Source organism: Pipra filicauda, unplaced genomic scaffold (genome assembly GCF_003945595.2).
Source record: "Pipra filicauda isolate LSUMZ 115617 unplaced genomic scaffold, ASM394559v2 scaffold28_size6257848_pilon, whole genome shotgun sequence".
Classification (NCBI taxonomy): Eukaryota; Metazoa; Chordata; class Aves; order Passeriformes; family Pipridae; genus Pipra; species Pipra filicauda.
Genome location: NW_024104409.1, coordinates 946,441 through 970,593, shown reverse-complemented (window position 1 = coordinate 970,593; position 24,153 = coordinate 946,441). Strand labels below are relative to the sequence as shown.

Genomic DNA, 24,153 nt, shown 5'->3' with positions numbered 1-24,153 from the left:
TTCCTGACGGGAGCTTGTTCTGTAGGACAGTGGGTATCAATAAGCACAGAACAACGTTCAAAACAGCTCTTGAACTATTAGCTGTGCCCCATAGAACAAAATACTAGTAATTTTAATTGCTTAAACAATTCAGGCCTGCTGCCTGTCTGGGCCTAGAAACACCACCAGCTTACTGCCCAAGCCCAGGACTCAAGTGCCACTCGGAGCAATTCTGCCTAGAAAACGCCCCCCTAAAACAAAAGTGCATTAACTTGGAGCTCTGTTATTAAAAATACACGATGAGAATAGTAGGTGTGTATGTCCATACATACCTGCTGTAGGGTTACAGTCACATATGGATGACTTAATGAAAAAAATCAGATCCATAGATTGCAATCACTGAGGTCTAAATTAGAGCCTACAAACAAATTTGCTCAATTCTGAAATCAAAATCACAGGTATTGTCAAGTACAGTGAAATCAGCAAGATTCAGTAACATAGCATGAAGGGTTAGTTTGGCTATGGTTTTTGTTGGGGAGTTTTCCTTTGTTGTTTTCTTGGGTTTACGTTTTTTTTTTTTTTAAATAAAGCAATTTATACAGTATGTAACACAAAAAGCTTGCAACATTCTTCAAAGTCTAAATTAGTTTGCTAGTGAACAGGTACAAAAAAAATTAAATTTTATTACATGTAGTTTAAATTTAGACAGTATTTAAAAGCAAAACCCCACCCAACTTTCAGTACAGTATATCCCTTCCCCTCTGAGGGAACCAATGTAATCTGAAGTCACTCAAGAGGGAATTATTTCCATTAAGCATTATAAATATTGCTTGAACAGATTACACAAAGTACATATTACAACTTATATTAAAATATACCCAAATATAGAGATTTACTCCCAATTAGTTTTGCTAGTAACTCCTTTCCTCAAAGTCACTTGCCTAGGCTTTGAGGATACATTATTTTTGCACACTTTAAGCACTGGATACACTTGGTTAATTACACACAGCAAATGGTCAATTCATTCAACATCATGCAAATGCAGTAAGAAATAACCATGCCATTTGCTTCTCTATAATCCCAGGGAGTTAAAGATTTAAGTGACATCATTCAGTGGCTCCGACCCCAAAACGTAAACTGAACACAGGAGCAGGCAGTGCTAGAACTGAGATTTCCTAGGCTAGAAAGGTAAGTCTGTAACACCGGCCAGTATCCTTTGCATACCACAGCATTTCCTGTCTCAAATCTTGAGCTGGTTCCACCATCCAACTTGGTTAAATGAAGGTGAATGTTTTGCTTGACATTTTTACATCAGTTCACTCTGGAGCACTGAAAATATTTGTTTTCACAGTGGCCTTTCACGTCTTCTGGTGCAAGAGACCACGTAACACTTGCTGTACCTGGACAGTTATGGCATCCTCCTGTAACTGCAAAAAACCTCCCTACCAGCACCATAACTTACAGCCTCATGTCAGTTCTTAAATGCTCCACATTTACTGGCTTTAGCAATGAATTCCTTTAGCAGCGGACCATCCATTTGCCAAAATGCTGTAGTTTGTGTCACTTCTGTCAAATGATTGACACAAAACTTAAAGCAGAATTCCTCTAGGTCCTAAACAGGGGGGAAAAAAAAAAAAAAAAAAAAGTGTTATTCTCTTTGTTTTCATCACAGAAAATTTCACTCAGTCACAAGTGCCCATATATGCTTTATTTTTGCAGAGAACTGGACAAGCATTAACCCAGTGGCTCTCAATGGTTTGCTCCCCAAACAGTCACTACATAAATGCAACAGAAAATAATAATTCCACCCATCCATGTCACTATGTAAATGCAGTTAGAAGGGGAAGTAACCAAAATCTGGTTCTTACTATATAGTGCAGTCAAAAAAAAAAAAATCAGCTGTTTTGAGCAATATATATTTTAAGTTCTCCCACTTGAAGATTTTCATCTGCATTCAGTAACAGCTATTAAACTCCAACACAAATAGAAGATCTCAGGGTAATGATATATAATGAAGACTGTGGATGAAGAAAAAATTCAACTCTTTCATTTCATAATATAAACTCAAATGTTTCTGTAGGGTTGCTTGACCTCCCGCTTAGCTAAGGGCTTAACTAGAGCCTTGAAGTTACATGGCAAAAAGCCTCACAACCGTAAGTGCACCCATGTGTGTCAGACCAAAAGGATGTCTTAACACAAGTCACTGTCAATATAAGGTTGACCACAGGACACTTCCCACTCAGGCTGAATATTTCCAAGTCCTCTTTTGAGAAGGAATCTACTCTGTGATGCAGATCTAAGCTGTTTATAAGGAGGACATTGCAGCCCTTACAAAAGGGCAATTCCCCACACTGTTCCCATTTCTTTATTAAACATTTGTAGGACCAGTACTCTGTATGTGAGAACACACCCTTCCTCAGCTGCTCAGCAGACTGGGCACTGCAGGAAGGCATAACAAATTTGCAGAGCTCTTTAAGCCACATGAGGTATGAAAGACTAATCATGTTTTCACTTAAGGTCAATACTGAAAGCTACAGCAACTGTGTGTGCTAGTGGGAGTTCTTGACACAACAATAATATAAAAATATATCCTGGCCTAAAACCAGGCATTCTGAAGCTGCAGATCTTGACTTGTGTGGCATCTGTGCAACAAAAAAAGACAAGCTTATTAGAACTGAACACTGATGTTTTGTATTTTTTTTTAAATAACAGAATTAACTAGCATTTTAAAGAAAATTACATCATACACATTAGAATATTTTGCACTGCTTTATTAAAAAAATTCATATTCCAAGTCAATGCAACAGAAGCATACAATAAACAGAATTATTGTAGTATTAGTAAGTAACTCTGGAAAATTTAAAGTTCTGTATTAAAAAAAAGGCTGAAATTCATTTGCAGATGAATGCACTCCCAGCAAACTGTACTTAATATAGACTTAGGTGAATAAAGGCACAGCTAAGGATTATTTTAAAAGCCAGCCCTGACCTAATGATAGTCACTTCAGTCAGTCACCAAAAGAAACTGTAGGAGAGTTTCACGTCATGGAGGTATTTTAAAATCAGTGAAGCAGCTTCTTTTAACTGTTGTCTTCCAGGCCCACACTCCCTTGAATGAACTACATCGCTCAAGCAATTTCAAGTCCCCAGCTAACATTACAGCATGTAAAACCAGCTTTTTTATAAAAGCCCAACCCCTCAGGGTCACCCATTCTCTCCTGGAAGCAGTATTTAGGTCCATACTTTTCACTTGATTTTTAATTTCATTTACCTAGTGAGGTACAGACAAAGCATAGTAACTGGATTTCTTATATCCTTTACAAGCAGAATCAATCACAAACTGAAGATCTGTCCTGCAAACAATCTTGAGGCTAAAGTATGCAAATCTTCTACTTTTGATGAACTCCCACCAAAGACATCATTATTCACAGTAGAGCTCAAGGCACAACAGACACTAACACAGCCCTTTGGGTAAGATATATCAAACAAGCAACACACTGCAAGACTCTGAAATAAGTTAGGGCAACCCGCATGCCATCTGCTTGATATTGAATACAAGAAAAAGCAATGAGTTGATTTACTGAGTACCAAAAAACTGCTTTATAAGCATATGTAGCCAGTTAAAAAACAACCAATGGTTGGTTTTTAAAGTTGCCAACACAATGCACAGATACTACACTGAACACAAATAGCCAAAGCAAGCCCTGGCATGCTTCCCCAATTAGTTTTCAAAGCTGCACGTTAGTGGTCTAGTAGTGAAGTCAGACATCGCGCAGTAGGGAAGTTTCACCAGCCTTCCCCCCTTTTCACACACTGTTCCTCCCTCTTCAACATTTGTAAGGCCCATGAAGCAGTTCTTAGTTTGACATGTCATTAGCAGACAGAGAAAACTGGAACTGTATTTGACTGTAGCTAAACAAAACAAAAAAGCCAAGAAAAAAAACATCCCACCAACCAAAAAAAAAAGCCAAATGCACCCAATCCCCAACCTACCATCATGTGTCATCACACACAACACACAGCCTTACAAATAAGTAACTTGAAGGCTTACAAGTCTGCTTTTCATAGTGTTTTCCTTCGTATTTAAACCCTTCCCTTGTTTCAGAGTTAGTGTTTTTATCCTCAGAAATATCTGTGTACTAGCTCATCTTCTCAGAACTGGTTTACGGGGAAAAATTAAGATACATCTCTCATGGCAAATACAGTTTTCAGAAGTCCAACATTCTCAAATTCTGAAAGTGGCAAATAGCATTATCTGACAGCGAGTGAGAGAGCTTATATGAAAATGTAACTGGCTGCCTTTCTCCATAGTTTAAGTCAGAAACCAGCCACCTATTTAAGAAACTGGACTTTAGAAGTTTACCTCTGCATCATATCTCACAGCAGCAGAGAGCAATGAAAATGCATTTTCCACAGTAATTCCTCTCTTGATGATGTGCTGACACAGTTTTTTCAGTCTGTTTTCACAGTACGAAGTAGCCAAATCCAAAAGCCCTGCAATTAAAACACCACTGTATTAGTTAGATGTAATGATCTCTGCTCTTTCAGCAACAATTTATGCTCCCAGGGTACAGACTGCATCTGTATTCTGTGTGCAAAGCTCTGAATCTCTATAATGTGATTTTTGCAAGCAGGTCACTACTCAGAAAATGTACACCACACACAAAGAAAGGCCTTTTATAACCTCGCACTGCAATCCTGTTAATCTCTGTAAGCATGAGAGCTGTTCCTCTGATCTGCATACCTAATGCTTGCAACAGTGTCACAAAACAGGCACCACAACATGAATAAAACATTACTAATATCAAAATATGGGCTTGAATTACATCTTGCTGTAATTGCTCTGCTGTACAAGTTTTCCCATTACATTTACTGAAACTATTTGATATTTACGTCAAACAATAATTGACTCAATTTAAATATGTAAGTATTTTAACCCAGAGAAATAGTTTCTCTGCCAAACTTGAAAAAGTTGCTCATAAGTTTATTTCTAAATGTGCACCACTTTTGCTGTATTAAGTTTGCTACAAGAGTCTTTTAAAGATACCTTAATTAATCACCAGTAAAATGCATTATAGGCTAGACTAGAAGCCTGTTTTATACACTTATTCTGCATCCCCTGTCTCAGTTTTTCTGGATGCTGCTTTCTAATATAATTGGACTGTAAGCAATACCTATTGCATCTTCAGGCGGAAGGTCAACACTGTCTGTATACAAGTACTCAAGAAAGGCACGATACACAGGATAAGAAAACTGGTCTATTTCTATCACTTCCTTCATATCCTCATTCCAGTATGACTGGAACATTGTTCTGAAGTGTTCACACCTAGGAGACAAAGACATCATCTGGAACACTGTTATACAAGCACATGAATGTTACATTACAGCCCCCCTAAAATACGTATTTGGGGCACTGTCATATTCACAGATTTTTACCATACCCCATCACAGACATTTCATTCCTAAAACTGTGGACTTTGTTATGCATTAAGATAAAACTCTTATTTTGTCTATGCTACAGAAACATCCATGTATACATCCATATACAATCAGACCAACTTAACAGAATTTGTTATCCTGGGAACAACAAACAGGCTCAGTGAAAAATGAATGTGGACCGCTCCTTTTATAGTCACTTCATTTAAAGTGATTATGGATACACAGATGCTACACACCACAGGTTAAGGGGTCCCACCCTACCCCTTACTTTTTTTCTCCCCCTAAGATGCGATATAAGAGGTTATTCTGCACAAATAAGAGCTGCAAAACATGACCACTACCTGATTTTCAGAACAGCTTTGTGGACATAGATGTACTTTCCATCCACACGGAACTTTAGATCTGAGGTTTCCGGGCTGTCAAACTCTTTCTTCAGAGACTCTGCCACTGTTAAAAAGTCTTCATGCTCTACAGAAACAATTTTAAAAAGAAAACAACATATTAAGCATCCTAAATGGAACACACACATCTCTAACTAAAGCTAGCAACTACTCTAAGAGCACATCAAGGAAAACAGATCAGTGGCAGGGCTCCACTGGCTCAAGTGACAAAATGGGAAGAATGAATTAATCCAACAGCATTCCCTGTTGGGAAGGGCTGCTCCACGACAGCTACAGGCAGCAGTTCTCATTCCATCCCATTGCACAGATGTAGCGCAGCACCAAGGAAAGCACCCGGAGAACTTGTTCTCCACATGGGCACCACCCACGAAATTTCCAGCCTCTGGGCAGCTCCGTGCTAGCGCTGCTACCTGCAAACTCGGCTCTATGACTTAATCTTCACACTGCTGCTTGTGGGAGTCTGCAATATCACCTGAACTCACTTGGGACATGGGGTACAGCACTCCTGCTGCACTGACACGGTGCGAGCTGAGCCTAAAAAGTAAGAAAACATGTCACCACTTGGTCACTTCCTTGTGCTGGCAGACTGCATACAGCCTGCAGGTTGGTAAGGTGCTTGCCAGGGCTCGTTAACATGAACTATCACTGACACCATTTACTCAGTTTATTATTCAGCTATGAAAACACAAAATACAACAGTAGTGCTGTCGAAGAGATAGTAGACACTGCGTTCTTGGTACAACCAAGGACACAGGACCTCAGCAATTTTGGAAGTGGAATTAAAGGGATTAAAGCTGAGATATCCCAGTTCTCTCTATTAAGGCCTATGGCACCGGTCCAACAGAGGTCCCACTGTCTCTAGAAATCATACAAGAGTTGCAGCACAAGTTGCCTAAGGCTTCTGGTAAATCAAGAACTCTGAAGTTTTAGAAAACCGAATTTAACCCATTATTTGAAGCTTTTGCTGATGCATCTTAAAAATGTGTTTCAAGACACATGGCTTCTAAGAAGTGCAGGATGGAAAAACAAATGGATTTCCACTACCCTGGGATGTGGTCTGTGTCTCATGTGTCCCACAGCACTGCACACTGTTCATCCATATAAAATCCACAAATCACTCTTCACCATTAGGGACAGCTAAATAGTATTTTAAAAAAGAAATACTGCTGTAACAAACTCCTCAGAAATGACAAGTTACATTTGTGCCACAAAAGACCATACACTCCTCTGATTTACCTGAATCATCCACAGAAGCTGCATTTCATCTGGGCTAACTAAACCATGCTCCAATCCCTCTCCATTTGCCCATGTGATCTTTTTTTTTCTAGGTCATCAGCTTAGCTTAAGCTATGCAGATCAACTTTCACTCCAAACACCTTAAGTTCAGTCCTGAAAAAAGGCTGCAGATTTGACTTCACCACAGCCCGTCCTGACTGACTAATTTTTTTGGCAGAGCTACCATAACTGGAAGTAAAACAATAACCTTTAGATAGAGTTAGTTCTTGCTAAGAAAACAAAACACCATAAAAGAAAAAAAACAAAAAAAAAAAAAAAAAAAAAAAACCAAGAGAAAAAATGAGTTTTTCAATCTCTATTACTAAAAAGCTGAGGAAGGAAAACAAGCATATGGAAAACAGAGATTAAAAATGCCCCCATAATTAATGCCTTCGATTTAAATATTCAGTAAGATTATCAAAGTAAGTAGGGAAGAATCCCCAAAGGGCAAGAGGTTTCAAAATGCAGGTAACAGAACTCAAACAGCTGGTTATACTCAGTCTGGGAGTAATTCATAAAACCCAAGAACTTGAAAGGTACTGAAACTGGGGAGATGTCATTTAAGCAGCCCTCGCTATTAGCAAAAGGCAATAGACTGAACAACACTCAGACCTCTACAGAAAGCAAGACTAACACATATTGCAGAGGATTGGAGAATGGAGAAAGTGAGAAATGGGATAAAACAAGACTCAGATTTACTCAGCAGCAGACCACTCCAAGCAAATCTTCTCTCTCTTTAGTAAAACTATTGCATTTTTCTCCACAGATGGGATGCTGTTACCTGGACCTCTACAAACATGATAACATGCTAAATGAGAAATTAAGACAGAAGCTGGGTTAGGAAAAGCTACACACAATGATAAAGTCTGAGTATGGAGAAAAGTTACTTAGGATGTGATCCATCCCCTCACAAAAACAATTTTGTACAGGGACTAACAAAATTAGGATCTGTTGTCAACATGAAAACAGATTAGATCTCCTAAATGATCTTATGAACTGAAGTGGCTGATCTAAGATGAAACATCTTTATGTTTTGAACACAAAAACACCCTCATGTTTTCCAGGAAATCCAAGCTAAGAGATTTATAGCATATTTGGGGTCAAGTAAGAATTAGCAGCATGTTTAATGATCCAGGATTCCTTCCCAGTCCTGAGTAGAAGGTCAAACAGCTCAAATGTAGGGAATACACAACACTCATGGTGCAAGGAAAAAACAGGGTTCGCTCTTGATGTATACTGGCAAACAGTCTTGTTAACCTTACTCTAGATCCTTTGCTGCCAAAATAGACTGTTTTCTTTAGAAGAAAAAAAAAAAAACTAGCTGCCAGTCCTCCTTGAAACAGCAACCTGCCACAGAAGAGGTATCCTGTACTAACCACTAAAATGGACACAGCACTGGCTGCCATGTGGGAGCTGGAGCTCACCTACTGACAGCAGACGCCACATAACAGCAGGGGTAGCAAAGCAAGCAAACACATCGTCAGTGCAGGCAAAGTGAGTGAGGTGGGGGAAGGTCACGGACTGCCCTCGGCACTGGCCCCACATGTACACCTGGCCACTCTGGGTCTTGGCAGCTGACGTGTGAGCAGAGTGGCAGGCTGCAATCTCCACAACCCTGTAAACAGAAGAAACCTGGTAAGACACTCACAGGTACAGAATCAAGTGACTTTCCAAATGCCTCACCAAAATAACAGCCAATCAAACTACACATCTATAATCCCGTACTTGTTTTTCTGTCCTGCAGCAATGTCGTACTGTTTGAACACATATTAAAAACACACAATGATATTTTCAGATTGCTTGTAGATGTTATTGTAATCAGATATTGCTTTAATTATGTCATTCTCATCAGATGACTTACTCCCATTCTTTCATGACCATGGGAAAGGGATGAAGAAAAACGAGTTTTGTTTTTCCCCCTTAAAACCAATGCATATCAGACACATTCTCAAGAAAAAATGCCTATGGACTTTATGAAACTTCCAGTTAGGAAAGAATATCAGGAAAGTTATACTACTTAGATTGTCACTGAGCACTTTTCACAACTTCTTTCAAACAGACACAGTAAAAACTCTCTCATTTTGAGATTAAGTTCTGATGTATTTTCCAATAAATACTTTCTACTCCCCTTTTAATTTGATTTCTGTAGACAGGCAGAGATCTCACCCACTGCCTGTATTTCTAATTTCTTATTTTGCTGTTAAGTTCCCCTTCCTCAACACTGAAATTCAGCATGAACACAGGCAGTGCTTCCTTTGAGGAGGGGTGAATACACACATCTAACTCCACATCCTTGAAGAGCCATGGTTCTTTTTTAAATAAAGTCTATTAGTCTTTTCATCTACCTCACAGAGCCCCTTCAAATATTAGGGGTGCTGACACTCATTTATCTATTCTGTTCTTCCGTTGCTCAAGCAATCCCTATCTTGCTATCTGAAACATTACAAGAACTGAGAAGAAACAACTCCAACTAAAATAGCCTGAGGACACTGCCAGTGTTTCTGTTCACGTGATAAGCAAAACACTGGGAGGTTCCAGTATAAGTTCAAAACAAAAGCTATGCTTTCCTGTTTTTTCTCCACAGTAAAAATTCAGAGAATTTTGTGCTTTTGTGCCAGAAAACAGATCAACCTGGACAAATAAAAGGCTTTCCAAGCAGCTTAAGAATATACATATTGAAATATTTGTTCCTTTACAGAACAAAATCCATGAAGTTATATTTTTAGGCAAAAAACTTTAGCACAAAGTCCAAATTTTAAGTGCAAAAATTGTTTCAAAACAAAACACAGAAAGAATCTATATCACTTTCAGTATATGTATCAATAATTTCTGCCAGAGACAGAAGACTAATCAGTTGTTTTACACTATTACCAACTTAACCTCTATGCAACATTAAGACCTTTCAGCATCTCTGCAAGAGACATCACAGAGTACTTATTTTAATGATAATTAATTTTCCATCATAGCTATCTACCTAAACTACTTCCTTCCCCAAACTTTCTTTCCTTAGCAGAACAGATTCTTCTTTTTAGAGTAACTGTACTACACTTCAGAAGTATAGCAGAACCTGCACTATTATAACACATTTATGGTACACATACAGTTTAGTTACAGTACATGTACAGGGTAACACGTTAAGCGTACACTTAACATCAAAATTCAGGAAGCTGACCTTCACAGCTGTTCCTTCCAAGCAAATAAAAAATAAAGTCTAAAAGTTCCTCACAAGCTATATGTGCAATATTCTTCAGGACAGCACCAAATGCCACTTACCGAGGAACTGTCACCAACATTAAGAGACAAAAGAGTTACATAAATAAAAAGATTAGGAGAAGCAGCAGTAACACGCTTCATGGGAAATGACAGCTCATCCGCTTATAGCACTGTTTCCGAGGGAGCCAAGTCAAGCAGGATGAGTAAGTTCAAGTGATTTCTCTCTCCCTCAGATTCCAAGCAGAAGTTCTATGGTATTTTCTCCCTCCTTCAGTCAATGAACACATGCCAGTTTTACTGTAATCCCAAGTCTGAGTTCACATACAATACTAAATGCAACAGTTCTCCTTAGTTCACTCATGAAATAAATCGCTAAGGGAACAAAGTTGATCTATCTGCAAACATATGCATTTTTCTCCCGTTATTTTTTTTAAAGAATATTTCATTTTGTTTCATTAGTGTCAGTTCTTTCACAGAAAAAAAAGCCTCACCACAACAGTGCCTTCTATTGTGTTGGTTCCTTTCTTCTCCCCCCCCCATTTCTGAGCTCTTAAACACTCCCAGTACTGTGTACCTTTTAACTTTACGTTAAGTGGGAGAAACAGCATAAAACAGGAATGAATTCCCTGACAGACAGTTCAGAAATGGAGGAGAAAAACCAATCAGAATTGTTTTGAGATTACAAGTCAAGAGATTTATAGACTAGATATGTTTGCAAATCAAGGTACATTAATCTATAGGTATACACAAGGACTCAAGATAATGGGACTGAGGTCCACGTTTGCAGGTGAACAGCAAAAGAGTTATCCCAATCATGAGCATAAAAAGAGTGCTGAAAGAGGGTTGACAAGGGTTAGTCTCATTCTTTTATGAATCTAGGACACTAAAAAGCTACAAACTACTAACTGGTACTACTGATCAAAAGCAGTATTAACTGCCCTTAGCTCAAGCAACCTTGCAAACTGAGTTGTGTTTTCATGGGTGGCTACTGCCAGCCTTTCAAAAATTGTTTTTCCTCACATGTCATTTCTTACAAAGGTGCTGCTTCCTTCCCTCCTCATTCATTTTTTTTTTTAATGTAAGCCTCAATACAAGCTAACATATTGGCTTATTGAGTTCATACCTCCAGATTTTTAACCAAAGGAACTATATATGGAACACCCTAACAGTGATTCATTATCTTTCAGTATCAAGATACAAAGTATGCTTACGTTCAGTGATCATTAGCGACAGAAAAAAAGCACTCAGTCTAAACATTAAGTTATCGTCCTTTCCTATGCTTTTAACATTAACAACAGAAAAACAATCTACCAAGTCCTTCACGTGCGTGCTTCCAGTACTAGAGACCGCATAACATGCTCAGACTTATCAATCCAGAAACAGCTTCAGCAAGATTACCTTTCTTTTTCCATCATGATCTGCACCGGGCTTAGCTGGTTACTTTTATTGCCAGTTCCCAGCTGCCCGTAAGTGTTAGCTCCCCAGGCATAGAGCAAACCCTCATCTGTTAGTGCTAGTGTGTGCGCATAGCCACAGGCAATCTGTAAGTAAATGTAGAAGCGTTACTACAAACAAAACAGATGAGAAACAAAAAATTATCCCGCCCATTACTTCAGGCCATGTTAAAAGTATCTCGGGCACTCTTCACTCGGTGCTACACAGTGTTACTTCTCAGTACTTAAAGCTAACACCAAGTATGTTAGCTGTAGGCACTGGAAAAGTCCCAACTTCATTAATTTAATTGATTAACCCCAAATAATTTACTGTACTCTGGCAAAGTCTTCTTAATTGCTAGTTACTTTCAGTTGCTGACTCTTCATACAAGGAACAGAACTTCATCACATCTTGCAATACTCTGAAATACTTTCAGTGATACATATTTTGAATACTGTACAGTATGAATACTCTAACGATGAGAGCTGCAGTTCAACAGCCAACAATCCTTCAACCCAAAATATCACAGGCAACTCCACAGAACCTTACTAAAAACCCAAGAAATCCAACCAAACCAAACTAAACCCAACCACCAAACAATCAAACCCACACTCATGACTCTTACCTTCCTTCTCCCCTCACTTTTGAACGACTAATTAGAATACTGACATAGAACCCAATTTGAACATTTTGTTACCCTTCTTGTCTTTACCTAGGTGCATCATTCAGCTTTGTAACAAAGATGAAATTTGTATCCCTTGAATAATTTACTCATGGTTACACTAGCTAACTTTAAATCTTTCCAGGCATTTACAACAGCAAATTTTACAGCTTACTTTTACTTTTTACAAGCAAAATATAATTCCTAAGAGCTAAAAAAACCTCACTACTTGAACTGCAAAGTCTAGAGGCAGGTATAATATTCCAAAGATATGGTTTCAGCGCAAGCTAGCAGCAGGAATGCATTTTCACGTCCATGTTAGACATACCTGGAGCACGCACACGCTATGCAGCGCTGCCACTCTGCAGGGTGTGAGTTGATTGCCGTTGTTTCCCAGCCCCAGCTGGCCATTGCCATTGTAACCCCAGCCATAAACCTGATGGCAAAAGGAAAACAAAATTCAGCCACTCTTCTCCAGGAGTACAGAACATTTAAGACCCAGTATCAAGCACAAGCTAAGTACTTCTTATTAAAAAACCGTATGCTATTTCAAGAGCAATATAGAGAAGGCTGTAAGATGTTAAATATACTGCAATGACTGAATGCATTCAACTTTTCAACTCTGCATTTACCTTTTAAAGAAGCTGTCTAAAGTACATGCCTTTTAAGTACTAGGAATTTTGGAATAAACTTACTTCAAAATCTCTCCCACAGCATCAGCACTTTAGTTAACTTTTACACCATCCTTTCTCCTTATTACTTTTTTTTCTTAAGAGAATGTGAATTTAGTTATCCTGATCAGCTGATTAGTTTAAACTGAAGTCACCAGTTTAACTTTTCCTTTAGTGGACAAATCATGACAAATTATGTGCAATGAAAAAAACTCATCTCAACCTCAGGGACTTTTACAGTCCTTCCATTCCCCAAGAGATGCTACACTCGGTTTGGTGACGTGTAGTAAAATTGAGGTTCATACCTAGAAGCAAGACAGCACCATAAACTTATCTGAAATGAAAGAGTTGCACAATACTAGGGCAATGTTCAAAAGTCTAGTTTTGCTGCTGGCAACTAAGCAATGTGTTAAAAACCCACGATCAGTCGGCATACTGTTGCAGAAAAATTAACTGTTTAATTGTGCACGCTTTAAAAAAAACAAACTGAAATCAACATAACAATTTAACATTATTTGTTACATAATCATTTGAAGTATGAAGACAGACATGCTTAATGCAACTGCTCAAATTCTTGCTGCTGCAGACTTAGTAAGAACTGTGTTCCAATACAGTTTTTGCCATAAGAAGTAACGTTTAAAGACGGCATCTCCAGTTAATTCCAGCATTTCCCTTAAACTGGTCTCACAGAAGTTATCAGTCTAACTCTGCCAATACAACTCTAATTTGAGCACTCGATGTCAGCATTCCTCCATATTCAGACACTAACTTGACAAGCTCAGGTAACAGAGAATGTGAGAACGCAGCAGCAGTGCTTACCTCACCATTGTTTACTACAGCCATGGAGGAGGTCTGACCACAAGCAATGCCAACTACAATTTTACCCTGCAAACAGTTTGAAACTCGGCGAGGAGTTGGCTGGTTTGCCGTAGATCCAGATCCAACTTGACCACAGTTGTTATAGCCCCAAGCATACAGCTGTCCAAAAAAACAACCAAACAAAACCACACAGTTTAAGCCTCAGTAATACTAATGATAGCAATAGATGATAATCTTCCTGGAGTCAGCATAAGATTGGGTAAACTATCCTGTTTAATAAGCTGAAATGCTTAAAGTTAATTTTCAACAGCTAAAAGTTATAAACAGCAATAAAACTGATCTAGCAAATATGAATATAGCACTTTTTTCAGCTTCTTGCTACACAATCAGAGCATCCGAATACAACAAAAACCAAACGGAACATATTTCCATATTAAATATTACTCAGACTGTGAGACAAAAACACAGTGATTGTCTTCATAATTTCATGATACTGGAAAAAGGAATGTCATTTGTTTTCCCAGACAAGCTGAACTCCCCAATTTAGAGTTTAATTTTCTTCACAGAACTCTAAACCAGGTTATTGTTGGACATTTAACATACCTTTTCTACACCTTTCAAGAGCTGTGAAAGAAGACAGATTTGTCAGCCCATGTTTCACAGTAGCTACATGTTTGTACACAATGGCATTAACAAAAAAGCACTATCTCTGTCAGTTTAAAGTTTCCAGTGGCAAACTAATACTAACACAAACAAAAATAGTTTCCTTTCATCTGCAAGTCAAAAATACAGGAAAGCAGTTTGCTATAAAAAAAACATATAGCTTTATACTCCAGTACAAAACTGCCTTCAGTTTTTATTACATGCATACACACCCACAGCTTGGCACAAAACAGTTTTTGATAGTTCATTCTCTCGTGCTTCACCCAGTTCAAAAGTCCGCCTTGTTGGAAACATCTAGCCACAGACATGCTAGCCAGTACAAGCACACTGACAGGTACCCCAGTGAGAAGTTGGCACATCCCTCAGTGCCAGAAGCTACCTGTTTACTGCAACACCAAACCAAAAGTCAGTAAATAAAAACAAACACCTGCACTGCCACCAAATAAACCCCAACCCACCAAAGACAAGAAGAAAAAACCCACCCACCAACCCAACTCATTTACCATGTGTAATATGAACTAAAGAAAGCATTAGTCCTTTGCTTTTTGTTACTTCTAATTGCTGGATCTTTGATTCCTACTGAGTATCTGAAGATGCTCTGTAAAAGATGTCAATTTAAATAACAGAAAATACTGAGGTAGAGAATCTCAGAATGTAGATCAAAATGCCAAAGAACTAATCAGTTTCCCCTCTCAGAGAAGCATGAATGTCTGCAGTCCTTTAGTTCTATCATTAAAATATTCTTTTAAATTTGCACTGCATTAAAATGGCACTAACTGTCCTAACCAATTATGTCAAGTATTTCCACAAATACTTTCAACTTCAATGTCTCTCTGAGGCTTCAGATACTATCAAGTCACAGGGTTTTTTACAGTCAAATCTTTCTGTAAATAAATCTGCTTAACACATTTTGCTGCTTTCAGTGTAATCAATTCTGGTACAAAAAAAACAGAGCACAAACAGACCAAGTTACTGCAAGGCATGCTAGAGATGGATTTAGAATACATTAACTAATCACGATGGCAAGCAAGCTGGAAATATCAACTCCACAGTAAACACAAAGAAACTTCCCCACTTCCACAGATTTCCAGCATTTTACATCTATTAAAAGAGACAGCATGGCCACCACAGGCAGCTACCACACAGCAGCTGGCATCACTAGTATAACTTACACATGAACACGTTCCCCTTCCTGCATACTCACCAAATTTTATAGTTTAACCAGATCAAACATGACAGCACAAAATCTTTCCCAAGCTAGGCTCTTCTTTCAGATAAAACACAGACCACTTAAATTAACTCAATCTCTCTTTCCTACCCTTAAAATACTTGTATTACTGTTGCACTATCATTCCATACTGAACCATAACACAGACACGCTCAGATTACCATAATGAAAAGAACTGTAGTTTCCATTTTCACTGTTAGAAGGTTTTAAAATTAGAACTCCTCTTTTGTTAATGCAGAGCTGAAACCAGATTTTCCTCTGTGCAGTAACATGCAACCCACATTGGTCAAATATGACTTACTGGAAACTAAGCGTGTTTCCCATGACGCAGAGCCTTAAGCCATGTAAACGAACAGCATAAAGCAGACTTGGATATAAACCAAGTGCCCTTCCATTAGCTACACACAAAGGTACTCGGAGGTGTGCAGAGCAACATTCTTTTGCAGTACCAGTCTACAAATCACGAATACTGCAAGAAACCAACTAAATGCTAACCAGTAAATACAAACAACTCAATTTACCCCTTAACTAACAGAACTGCAAGCAAATAAATTACATTTTTCACCTTACAAACCATTCTTTCACCTGTAAGTGGCACAGCTTTCCGGTCTCACCCTGTGAGACGTACAGCAGACAAAAGACATAAGGTTTACTAAGCTTTTATTCCCTTGTTTTTGTGGTTGGGGTTTGGAAGTTTGTGGTTTTTTGTTTTGTTTTTCGTTTTGGGTTTGTTTAGGGTTTTTTGGGGTTTTTTTTAGTTTTTTTTAAGTCTGCTCTGAAGAACAGGACACCCCAGTTTGAGGCAGCAGGAGAAAAGGTAATGTTTGTAACTACCCTGTACAGACAAGTTCAAACTGTAAAGTCACCTACACTATTCACTTCAAGAAGGAAATTAAGAGATTTGAACAGATTTCAACTTACGTCCCCATCCAATGACAGCGCCATGGAATGATGAGAGCCACAAGCTACTTCCACCACTTTCTTTATTAACAGATTTGTGCAAACTTGAACAGGAGTAATGCCCTGATTGGTTGTGCCGTTTCCAAGCTGACTGTAACCATTATGTCCCCAAGCATACACTTCACCATCTGCAAAAATATTTGTGATGAAAATCACCAAAAAAATTCCAAGGAAATTAATACAAAGTTCTAAGATATCAGCAAACACCAAGATGAAAGTGAATGGATGTTAACAAATAGTGAAATTATTACAAGAATCATCTGTATACTAAAAAATTATATACTTTCTTTTATACACATATCACAGTATAACCTCTAGATTTATCGTGGAAATGAAAGTGCATATGTAAAACAGAGTACATCATAAATGACAGAGTGAAATGCTACAAGTGCAACCTATTACAAAATCCACTTAGATCTACTTAAGACTCATCAGAGCCCCTTAGTGTACATTACCCAGTTAACAAGTTAATACAATTACACCTTAATCCATTCCTGTTAAATGCAAGTGGAAACTTAAAATCATTAACTTATGTTTCTATACTCAAGGTTAATTTTCTACCTTCAGTACAAAGTACAACATGGGGTCCACTTCCATAACTGAGACTGGAGATCTTCTTTCCACATAAGGCTTCTAATTTCTTTGGTACTATTGTGCTCTGATTATCTCCAGTTCCCAAACAATTACTGCAATTCAGTCCAAAAACAAATACCTGAAAAACAAAGGAATATTCACTTCTAACAATTTACGCTCAGGTGTGCACAGATGTGGTAATACCCAGGTCTTCATAAACTGGGGACAGTTTTACCGTAGACCGTCAGGGGCCAGAAACTTCCCACATGAAAATTAACAACTACAGGAGTCAGCATTAGGACACTTTGGAAGTTAAGTGATGAATCTGAATTATTCAGATTCATGCAGGCCTGGAAGTTAGGCTTTTTGTTTGCAGGAACCGTACTATTAAACATTACATCCAGCACGTTTTGAAAAACGCAAATTTCACACAATGCTTTTGAGAAGCTGTTCACTCACAAATATTCAGTGGACTCTGAAAACAAGTAGTTGTAGAGTACATTTCCCACCTGACTGCAGCCTCACCTCATCATTGTGCGTTATGTAAATAGCTTCATTGGCAGATGTTCCAAACACACACGCCTTCCGAATGGATGCTATTTCTTGAGGTGACAGTAAGGTAAATATTGGCCACTTGCCTACATCCACCATGATGCTGCTGTGTGTCATGAGGGTCCTATGAGCAGGATGACATTGCTATAACAAAAAAAAAAAAAGCCCATTAAAAAAGCATATTTTGCACTTTTATCAACAGGCAATAAGGTAAATTCCTTTATATGGAAAAAAAGACAGGTGGTTCTAAGAGTAAACACCCTGTTCTGTATGAAATACATATTTCCATGTATTTAGGTGAACAAATAGCAAGTCACTAGTAGGTCACTGGAAGAACAGACCTTTTCTTAGCAGAGTATTGAAGTAAACTGTATTCAATATAACTGAACATCTGCTGTTCTACGAGCAAACTTACTGAAAAATTTGTTATCTAGCAAATATCCACTGGTGGCCGAGTGGAATTCTGAGGGAATTTTCAGAGGTGATTTCAGTTGGAATTCAAATTTATAAAATTTTCAGTTATGAAATTTTTTATATCCCTACAACTTATATATGCCATGTAAGCAAGCAATTGACATATATGTGAAACCTGCAAATAAAAATGAGGCTGGAGCTGTTGTGCACATGACCTAAATCTGCCATCTCTTGTACAATCAAAAGCTCTTATTATGGTCAAAAAATATTTGTCAGAGCAGGAAAGCATGAGGCAAACTCATGAGTCTGTGCAACTATGCAGTGATACATATCAGAGAAAAGTAAGTAAAACTGTCATAATCTCTTTTTTAGAAACATGCTGGATCTCACTAAAAGCTGGAAACATTGGTATAGAGATCTGGGTATAGAGATCATTTTCCAATGAACACGGATGTATACAATCCATCCTTCTATAATGCTCCCTCTTCCCAGTTTCCTCAGGACAATTGCAGCAGCTCAAGAGCAAAGCTGACAGTCAGCACTAACAGAGAGCTCACCCAGGCATTCAGTCCTGCACATGACAACTGTAACATGGCTCGTACCCTGAAGGGATTCTGACACAACCTATGACCCATGCTCAGGGGTATCAGCAAGTCTTGTGAATCAGGAGAGCGCTAGGTGGAGAATTCCACAGAATGCCAGTGACAAGACACATAATAAAACAGTAAAAACCAAAGAGCTAGAGAATCATGCAACAGGTAAGAAATGCAGTCTCTATCTAGATGACATGCTCTCATTAACATTTAGTTATCTCCTTTTCATTTGTTTGCTCCAGTGCAACCCAATCCCTCTATTCTTTGCTCTGTTCAGGTTACTTCTTCATAATGCCTGGGTATCAGAAATGGACAACAGCGAGAACACCTAGAGAGCCTCTTTCCCTTTGCTTCTGATACTTGGTTCTCAAAACTGTGCTGACAATCAAGACTTGGCTTCAGAAAACTATATAACACCAGCAGTCATTCCTGAAATAACAGGACGTCTTTTGGAAGAAAGGAGTTTATTGTTTTTATTATTATTATTACTTTTTTTTAAAGTTTGAGAAACACTAAGGTAACCGTGGAAGTATGTCCACAAAAAAACCCCAACACAAACAAAACCCAGGCAGGGTTGCTTCCTGACCAAATTTCATAGCCTGGATCCAACAAACCCAGCACTGCTCTACAGGCACTTCTCTCACTGAGAGCCCAACTTCACTCTACATTTCACATTTGACGCAGGTCTTGAAAACACCTGAAACCTCCAGACGGCAAATTTATTTGTTGAAAGTCTACCTGATGCCGAGACCACAGCACATTCTACACAGCTAAACAGATTTGAATGCTTTTAAGCCTTCTTAATTTCTAGTCCAGTTACAAACACGGGCTAGTTAGGTGCTAAGATTTGTTACCTCACTTTGGCAAATCTTTTAACATATGACACCATCAATCAATCATAAGGAAACAGCAATGACTTGTTGTTTTGAGCAGACCAAGTAATTGTCCCTTCTGACTTTACCTATTTAATTTGCCTCATAGAAATACAACTGACAATGCACAAATGTGTCATAAAGTGGATATTAAGAAAAATATTTTCTTCTCTGAAGTTATTTTGAACATGCCCTGTGAATTTAAGACATGAAGACAAAATGTTATTTTGATAGAGAATGTCCTAGCAAATTAACAGGTTTTATAGCACTCTGAGAACCTATTCTACTCTAAAGGGAACCGGTTTAAAATGTGCTGCCCTTCCTGATCTTTGCACTAGGTCTTTAATCCACTTGGCTTCTTTTCCCCTCTGCATGACTCAGTTAACCACTTCTTTGGCAAAACCTTTCCAAGCACTTCCAAAACCTCAGCAAGTTACACTGCATTTCCCATACCTCAAAGCTCAACCTGATATCTTGTCAGACAAACTAATACTGGCAGATAAAAGCTTTCAAGCACACAAGCCTTTCCAGGTTGAAGACACGAGCAATGAGCTCCATCCACAGATGAAGGACCTTACAATATTTAACAGGTGTTAACACTGCTTTATCTAAAACAATGCTGTAATCTTCAGCTGTTTCAATTGTTTGATTTCAACTGTTCCTACAATCCTAAAAAGTTATTTAAGGATTTCCCCAAAAAGGTTTTCAGTGATAAGTTATCTGCCACTGGCAGGCTAGTTTCTTTAATAAATCTCAATCCTAAAGCCTATCCAGGTTTAGCAACCAATGAAGAGTCACAAAAATCCTTAAACCAACCAAACAACAAAAAAACCTCTCTCACCTTTACTGTAATGCATATTGTTTCTCCCCAAAGACACACCCCTTTCCCCTCCTCTTGAGATATTAACTATTGTCCTTAGATTTCACCATTTGCTGGCATACCTATCATCACTCAGTGGCAACATTTCTACAGTAGCAAATGAAGCTACTTTTCTTTATGCTTATGTCTAAACGAGTGAAATAACAAACTTGAGAGTTCTGGGGCTTACACACAGACTACTGTTTCTTAACTTTAACTGTGCGTAGAAAGTTAATTCAGCTACTTATTTCCCACAGAAAGTAATTGCCTAACCGAGGCATAAGCACCACCTTTTCCTCCCTAAAGATGCATTCCTCTACAACCTTAGCCAATTTCTCATTTTTTCAATAAAAGTTCTGGGGGACACAGTAAAGGGGGAAAAAAAAAGTCTACAGTGAGAGAAAAGTATTTGGGGAATCTATTTTTTAAATAAAGGATTGTAAATAGAGATGTCAGGCAAGCAACTCAGCGTTATCAAAACTGAAACCACATTGATTGTAGCACCCTCTAAGACATACTTTCTAAAATAACAGACACTCTCCGATACTGTGATTGACCTCTCACACCAATCACACTCAAACTTCATCCTCAACATTTGCCTGAATCTGGGAGGGAGCAGAGGGGGCAGACACGACACAGGCATGTCCAGAGTTCCTCTGGGCAAACCCTTGCTACAAAAGGCTGATGATCAGTCCTGTCACTGCAAGCAGTAGAATAAAGACACCCAGCGTCCCTCACTCACCCTTCCTGCAGTGAGTCAGAGACCTACAGTTGTTTACTTTTCCTGATAACCACCTGGGCCTGCACACACTGTGCAAAGACTGCACCTTAACTGAGAAATTTTTAAGTGCAGTGTAGTAGCAAATGTACCAGATGGAACCCAAGTAATGATTTTAACCTGCATGCTAACAGCTGTCTCAATATATTAGGTCTCAAGCTATTGCTTAGATTCTGCATGCAACAAGGCAGCAGTGGTTCTAAGGAGTATCTGTCACTTATCAACACACAGCTTTTAGGCTGATTGCAATTAAAAGCCTTATAGGCATAAAACTCCCGAGCTTAAACTGAGCGCTCTAGTTGCTTTTAGAAACACTGTATGTCACTTCTCAACTGTTAATTTCTGCTGCGTGATGCAGTGGTAAACAATTGTACACCACAAAGCTTCATTTCTGCTGCAGAACTAACCAGCAGAGGGAGTTTACATCAACAGCACCTCTTCTCACGGCTCTGACATCTCTAAAAGGATCCAACAACCCCGGTATCCAAGCAGGAACAGAAACAGAGAGGACTGCTTGAACTTCAGCAAGGCTAAAAATAAGCAAAAAAGGATGACTTATAAAGAGAGAAACTGAACTGGCCACATATTGTGATAAAAAAGAAACTAACCTCGGAGTAGTCACCAGCATTAGGGGAAAGACATCTACATCTGCTCACAATTAAAACAAGTCACATGCTTTCAGAGACATAAGCCCCTCAAAAATTCCGTACTCAACTGCTGCCTACACATTAACATCTCACTAATTTGATTTCTAAATAAAAAGCCTGCAAGCTGACTCTGAGTGATGCATGCAGGCAAACAAGGATCCCTGACTTGAAAAGACCTCCAAAATCGCAGTGTTTACAAAATGTTCTGTTAAAATGATTTTAGATAAAGTTCTACAGAGTTTATAGTTCAGCTAAATAAAGCAATGCTGGAGAGAACAATAGCCTAACACAACATCCTACCGGGCACACAGTACTAATTGTCATCGCAAAAAAACCCAATAGTTAACTCCTCAAAGATTATCCCCTTTTGACTGTTTGAACATAATTGCACATTTGTTTGTTTCACTCTTTCCTCAGGCTCCAGTGTTGCAGTTTATTCCAGCTGGGCAGACCTACTCCTGCACAAAGGGAAACTGCAGGCTCAGGCCTTCGTTTCTCCTAACGGGAATTATGGACATTCCTATGGGAATTATGGACAGCAGTGAGAACACAAAAGCTTGGATATCTGGCTTTAGAACAACACAAAGTGACTAGCACACTTAATCCTTTTTTAATTTGAAGTACACCTCAACTGAGGGAGAATTAAATCCTAGACATAACACTAATCTTCCCCATGTTTTTTTCCAGTCTGTTTGCTGTTTTGAATCTCATATTTCAGTACTGAGAAAGAACATGGAAACAATACATACTATTAACATTAATCAGATGTGTGAACCAAATGATGTTACTGAGGCTCTCCCCCCGCCAGCAAAAAGATACTGCACTCCCTGAAATCACATGCCTTAACTTACTTTCCTTGGACCGTACATAAAGCAAGATTTCTATGGCAAAACCCATGGGTTCGAACCTCTGCACAAAATATTTTCGGATGCCTTTTATGAGCAATACAAGGAAGGAAAAAAGTGACTGACAACCAGACCTGCTTTGAGCAACCAGCTGAGCGAAATACAAGCAAGCAAAAAGCACCACGCACGTGAACACGATTAAACGTGACTGTTTTGCCCATAGGAAACAACCCTTAACAGTATTCCAGGCATCCACCCACCACAATAAAACTGTAATTACAACCACAACATGCTTTTTCTTTTTTATGCTGAGCAGTTATTACTGTAACTATTTACTGAGGACATCTTTTAAAGCAATACCTATATTTCAATCTGATGCATACAGAGATAAGCATTCAAAGGTAAGCAATCATATTAAGGCTCTAAAGAACGAATACATCTTTCAAACATCTTCCCAAGTTTTTCCTAAAACACTTTGTGCTTCAAACACATTTCCATTTATGATGTTTAGTACCTTCTTCTAGTAATCCCAAAGTGTGTTGGAACGATTAAAGCCCATTTTACTTTTCGTCAACAGAGGACAACCCGCTTTCTGAAAGGGGTCATTTTGGACTTTCTAAATTAGAAGTCTGCGAGTTGCTTTTTTTTTTTTTTTTAAAAAGGCAAGTATTCCTTCAATATTTAATTTAGGAGTTTTCTAAATTAGAACTCTACAATCTCCTTAAAAAAAATATTCCTTTAATTTGGAGGAAGCGCGCTAAAAACCTGAAGAAACGCTTTAGCAGTTCATATAAAGCCCGGTGAGAAGAAACAAAAAGCACTGAGTTTTTCCTTTGCGTTTGTGTTTTTCCAACAAGCCGGATATCTCAGCCTTCAGGAAGCCGGCGACGAAAGCGAAGGATGAACCGAGGCATCACGAAACAGAAAAATGAAAATGAATAAACAAACAAACCACCAGAAGGCTGTAAGAACACAATGCATTAAGCGCGTACTGCGTTAAGGACATACAGGAAGAGGCTCCCAGGGAGCTGTGGGGATGAACTCGCAGGCGGCGCGACAGAGCGCGAGTGAGGGTTTCCACCGCAGCGCTGCTGAGGCGAGAAGGACCCTCTCCCTCTCCTCTCTCTCCCTCCCGCTCCGCACGGGCACCGCCACCGCCACCCCCGCGGCCCCTCGCCGCGGTGACCGCTCGGCCCGCGCTGCCCGCTGCTCTCACCCAGTGCCCGCGGCAGGTCCCGGCGGGCTCCCGGCGGGCTCCCCCCGGCCCCTCGGCGCGGC

General features: G+C 39.0%; 1 protein-coding gene across 2 annotated transcripts; it reads right to left on the bottom strand.

Moving 5' to 3' along the window:
• Positions 1–637: 637 nt before the first annotated feature.
• Positions 638–24,153, bottom strand: RCBTB1 (RCC1 and BTB domain containing protein 1). Of its 2 annotated transcripts, none has more exons than XM_027721359.2 (12): positions 24,092–24,153; positions 17,841–18,011; positions 17,304–17,454; positions 16,704–16,870; positions 13,892–14,050; positions 12,730–12,837; positions 11,705–11,847; positions 8,518–8,708; positions 5,759–5,885; positions 5,153–5,304; positions 4,342–4,472; positions 638–1,591 (listed from the first exon to the last, which is right to left on the bottom strand). In XM_027721359.2, the coding sequence occupies exons 2-12, from the start codon at positions 17,982–17,984 to the stop codon at positions 1,451–1,453; spliced, it is 1,614 nt and encodes a 537-aa protein (XP_027577160.1). In that variant the 5' UTR covers positions 17,985–18,011; positions 24,092–24,153; the 3' UTR covers positions 638–1,450. The 2 variants fall into 2 exon arrangements, with proteins under 2 accessions (XP_027577160.1, XP_027577161.1); XM_027721360.2 differs by lacking the exon at positions 24,092–24,153 and adding an exon at positions 21,791–21,895.

Bases quoted from the DNA above. Each gene is read 5' to 3' on its own strand.
- RCBTB1 (XM_027721359.2), bottom strand. From the start codon at position 17,984: ATGACACACAGCAGCATCATGGTGGATGTAGGCAAGTGGCCAATATTT. The intron at 12,838-13,891 runs GTAAGCACTGCT...TTTTGCCATCAG, and splicing joins CTGTAGTAAACAATGGTGAG to GTTTATGGCTGGGGTTACAA. The intron at 4,473-5,152 runs GTATTGCTTACA...TTTTAATTGCAG, and splicing joins TCCGCCTGAAGATGCAATAG to GGCTTTTGGATTTGGCTACT.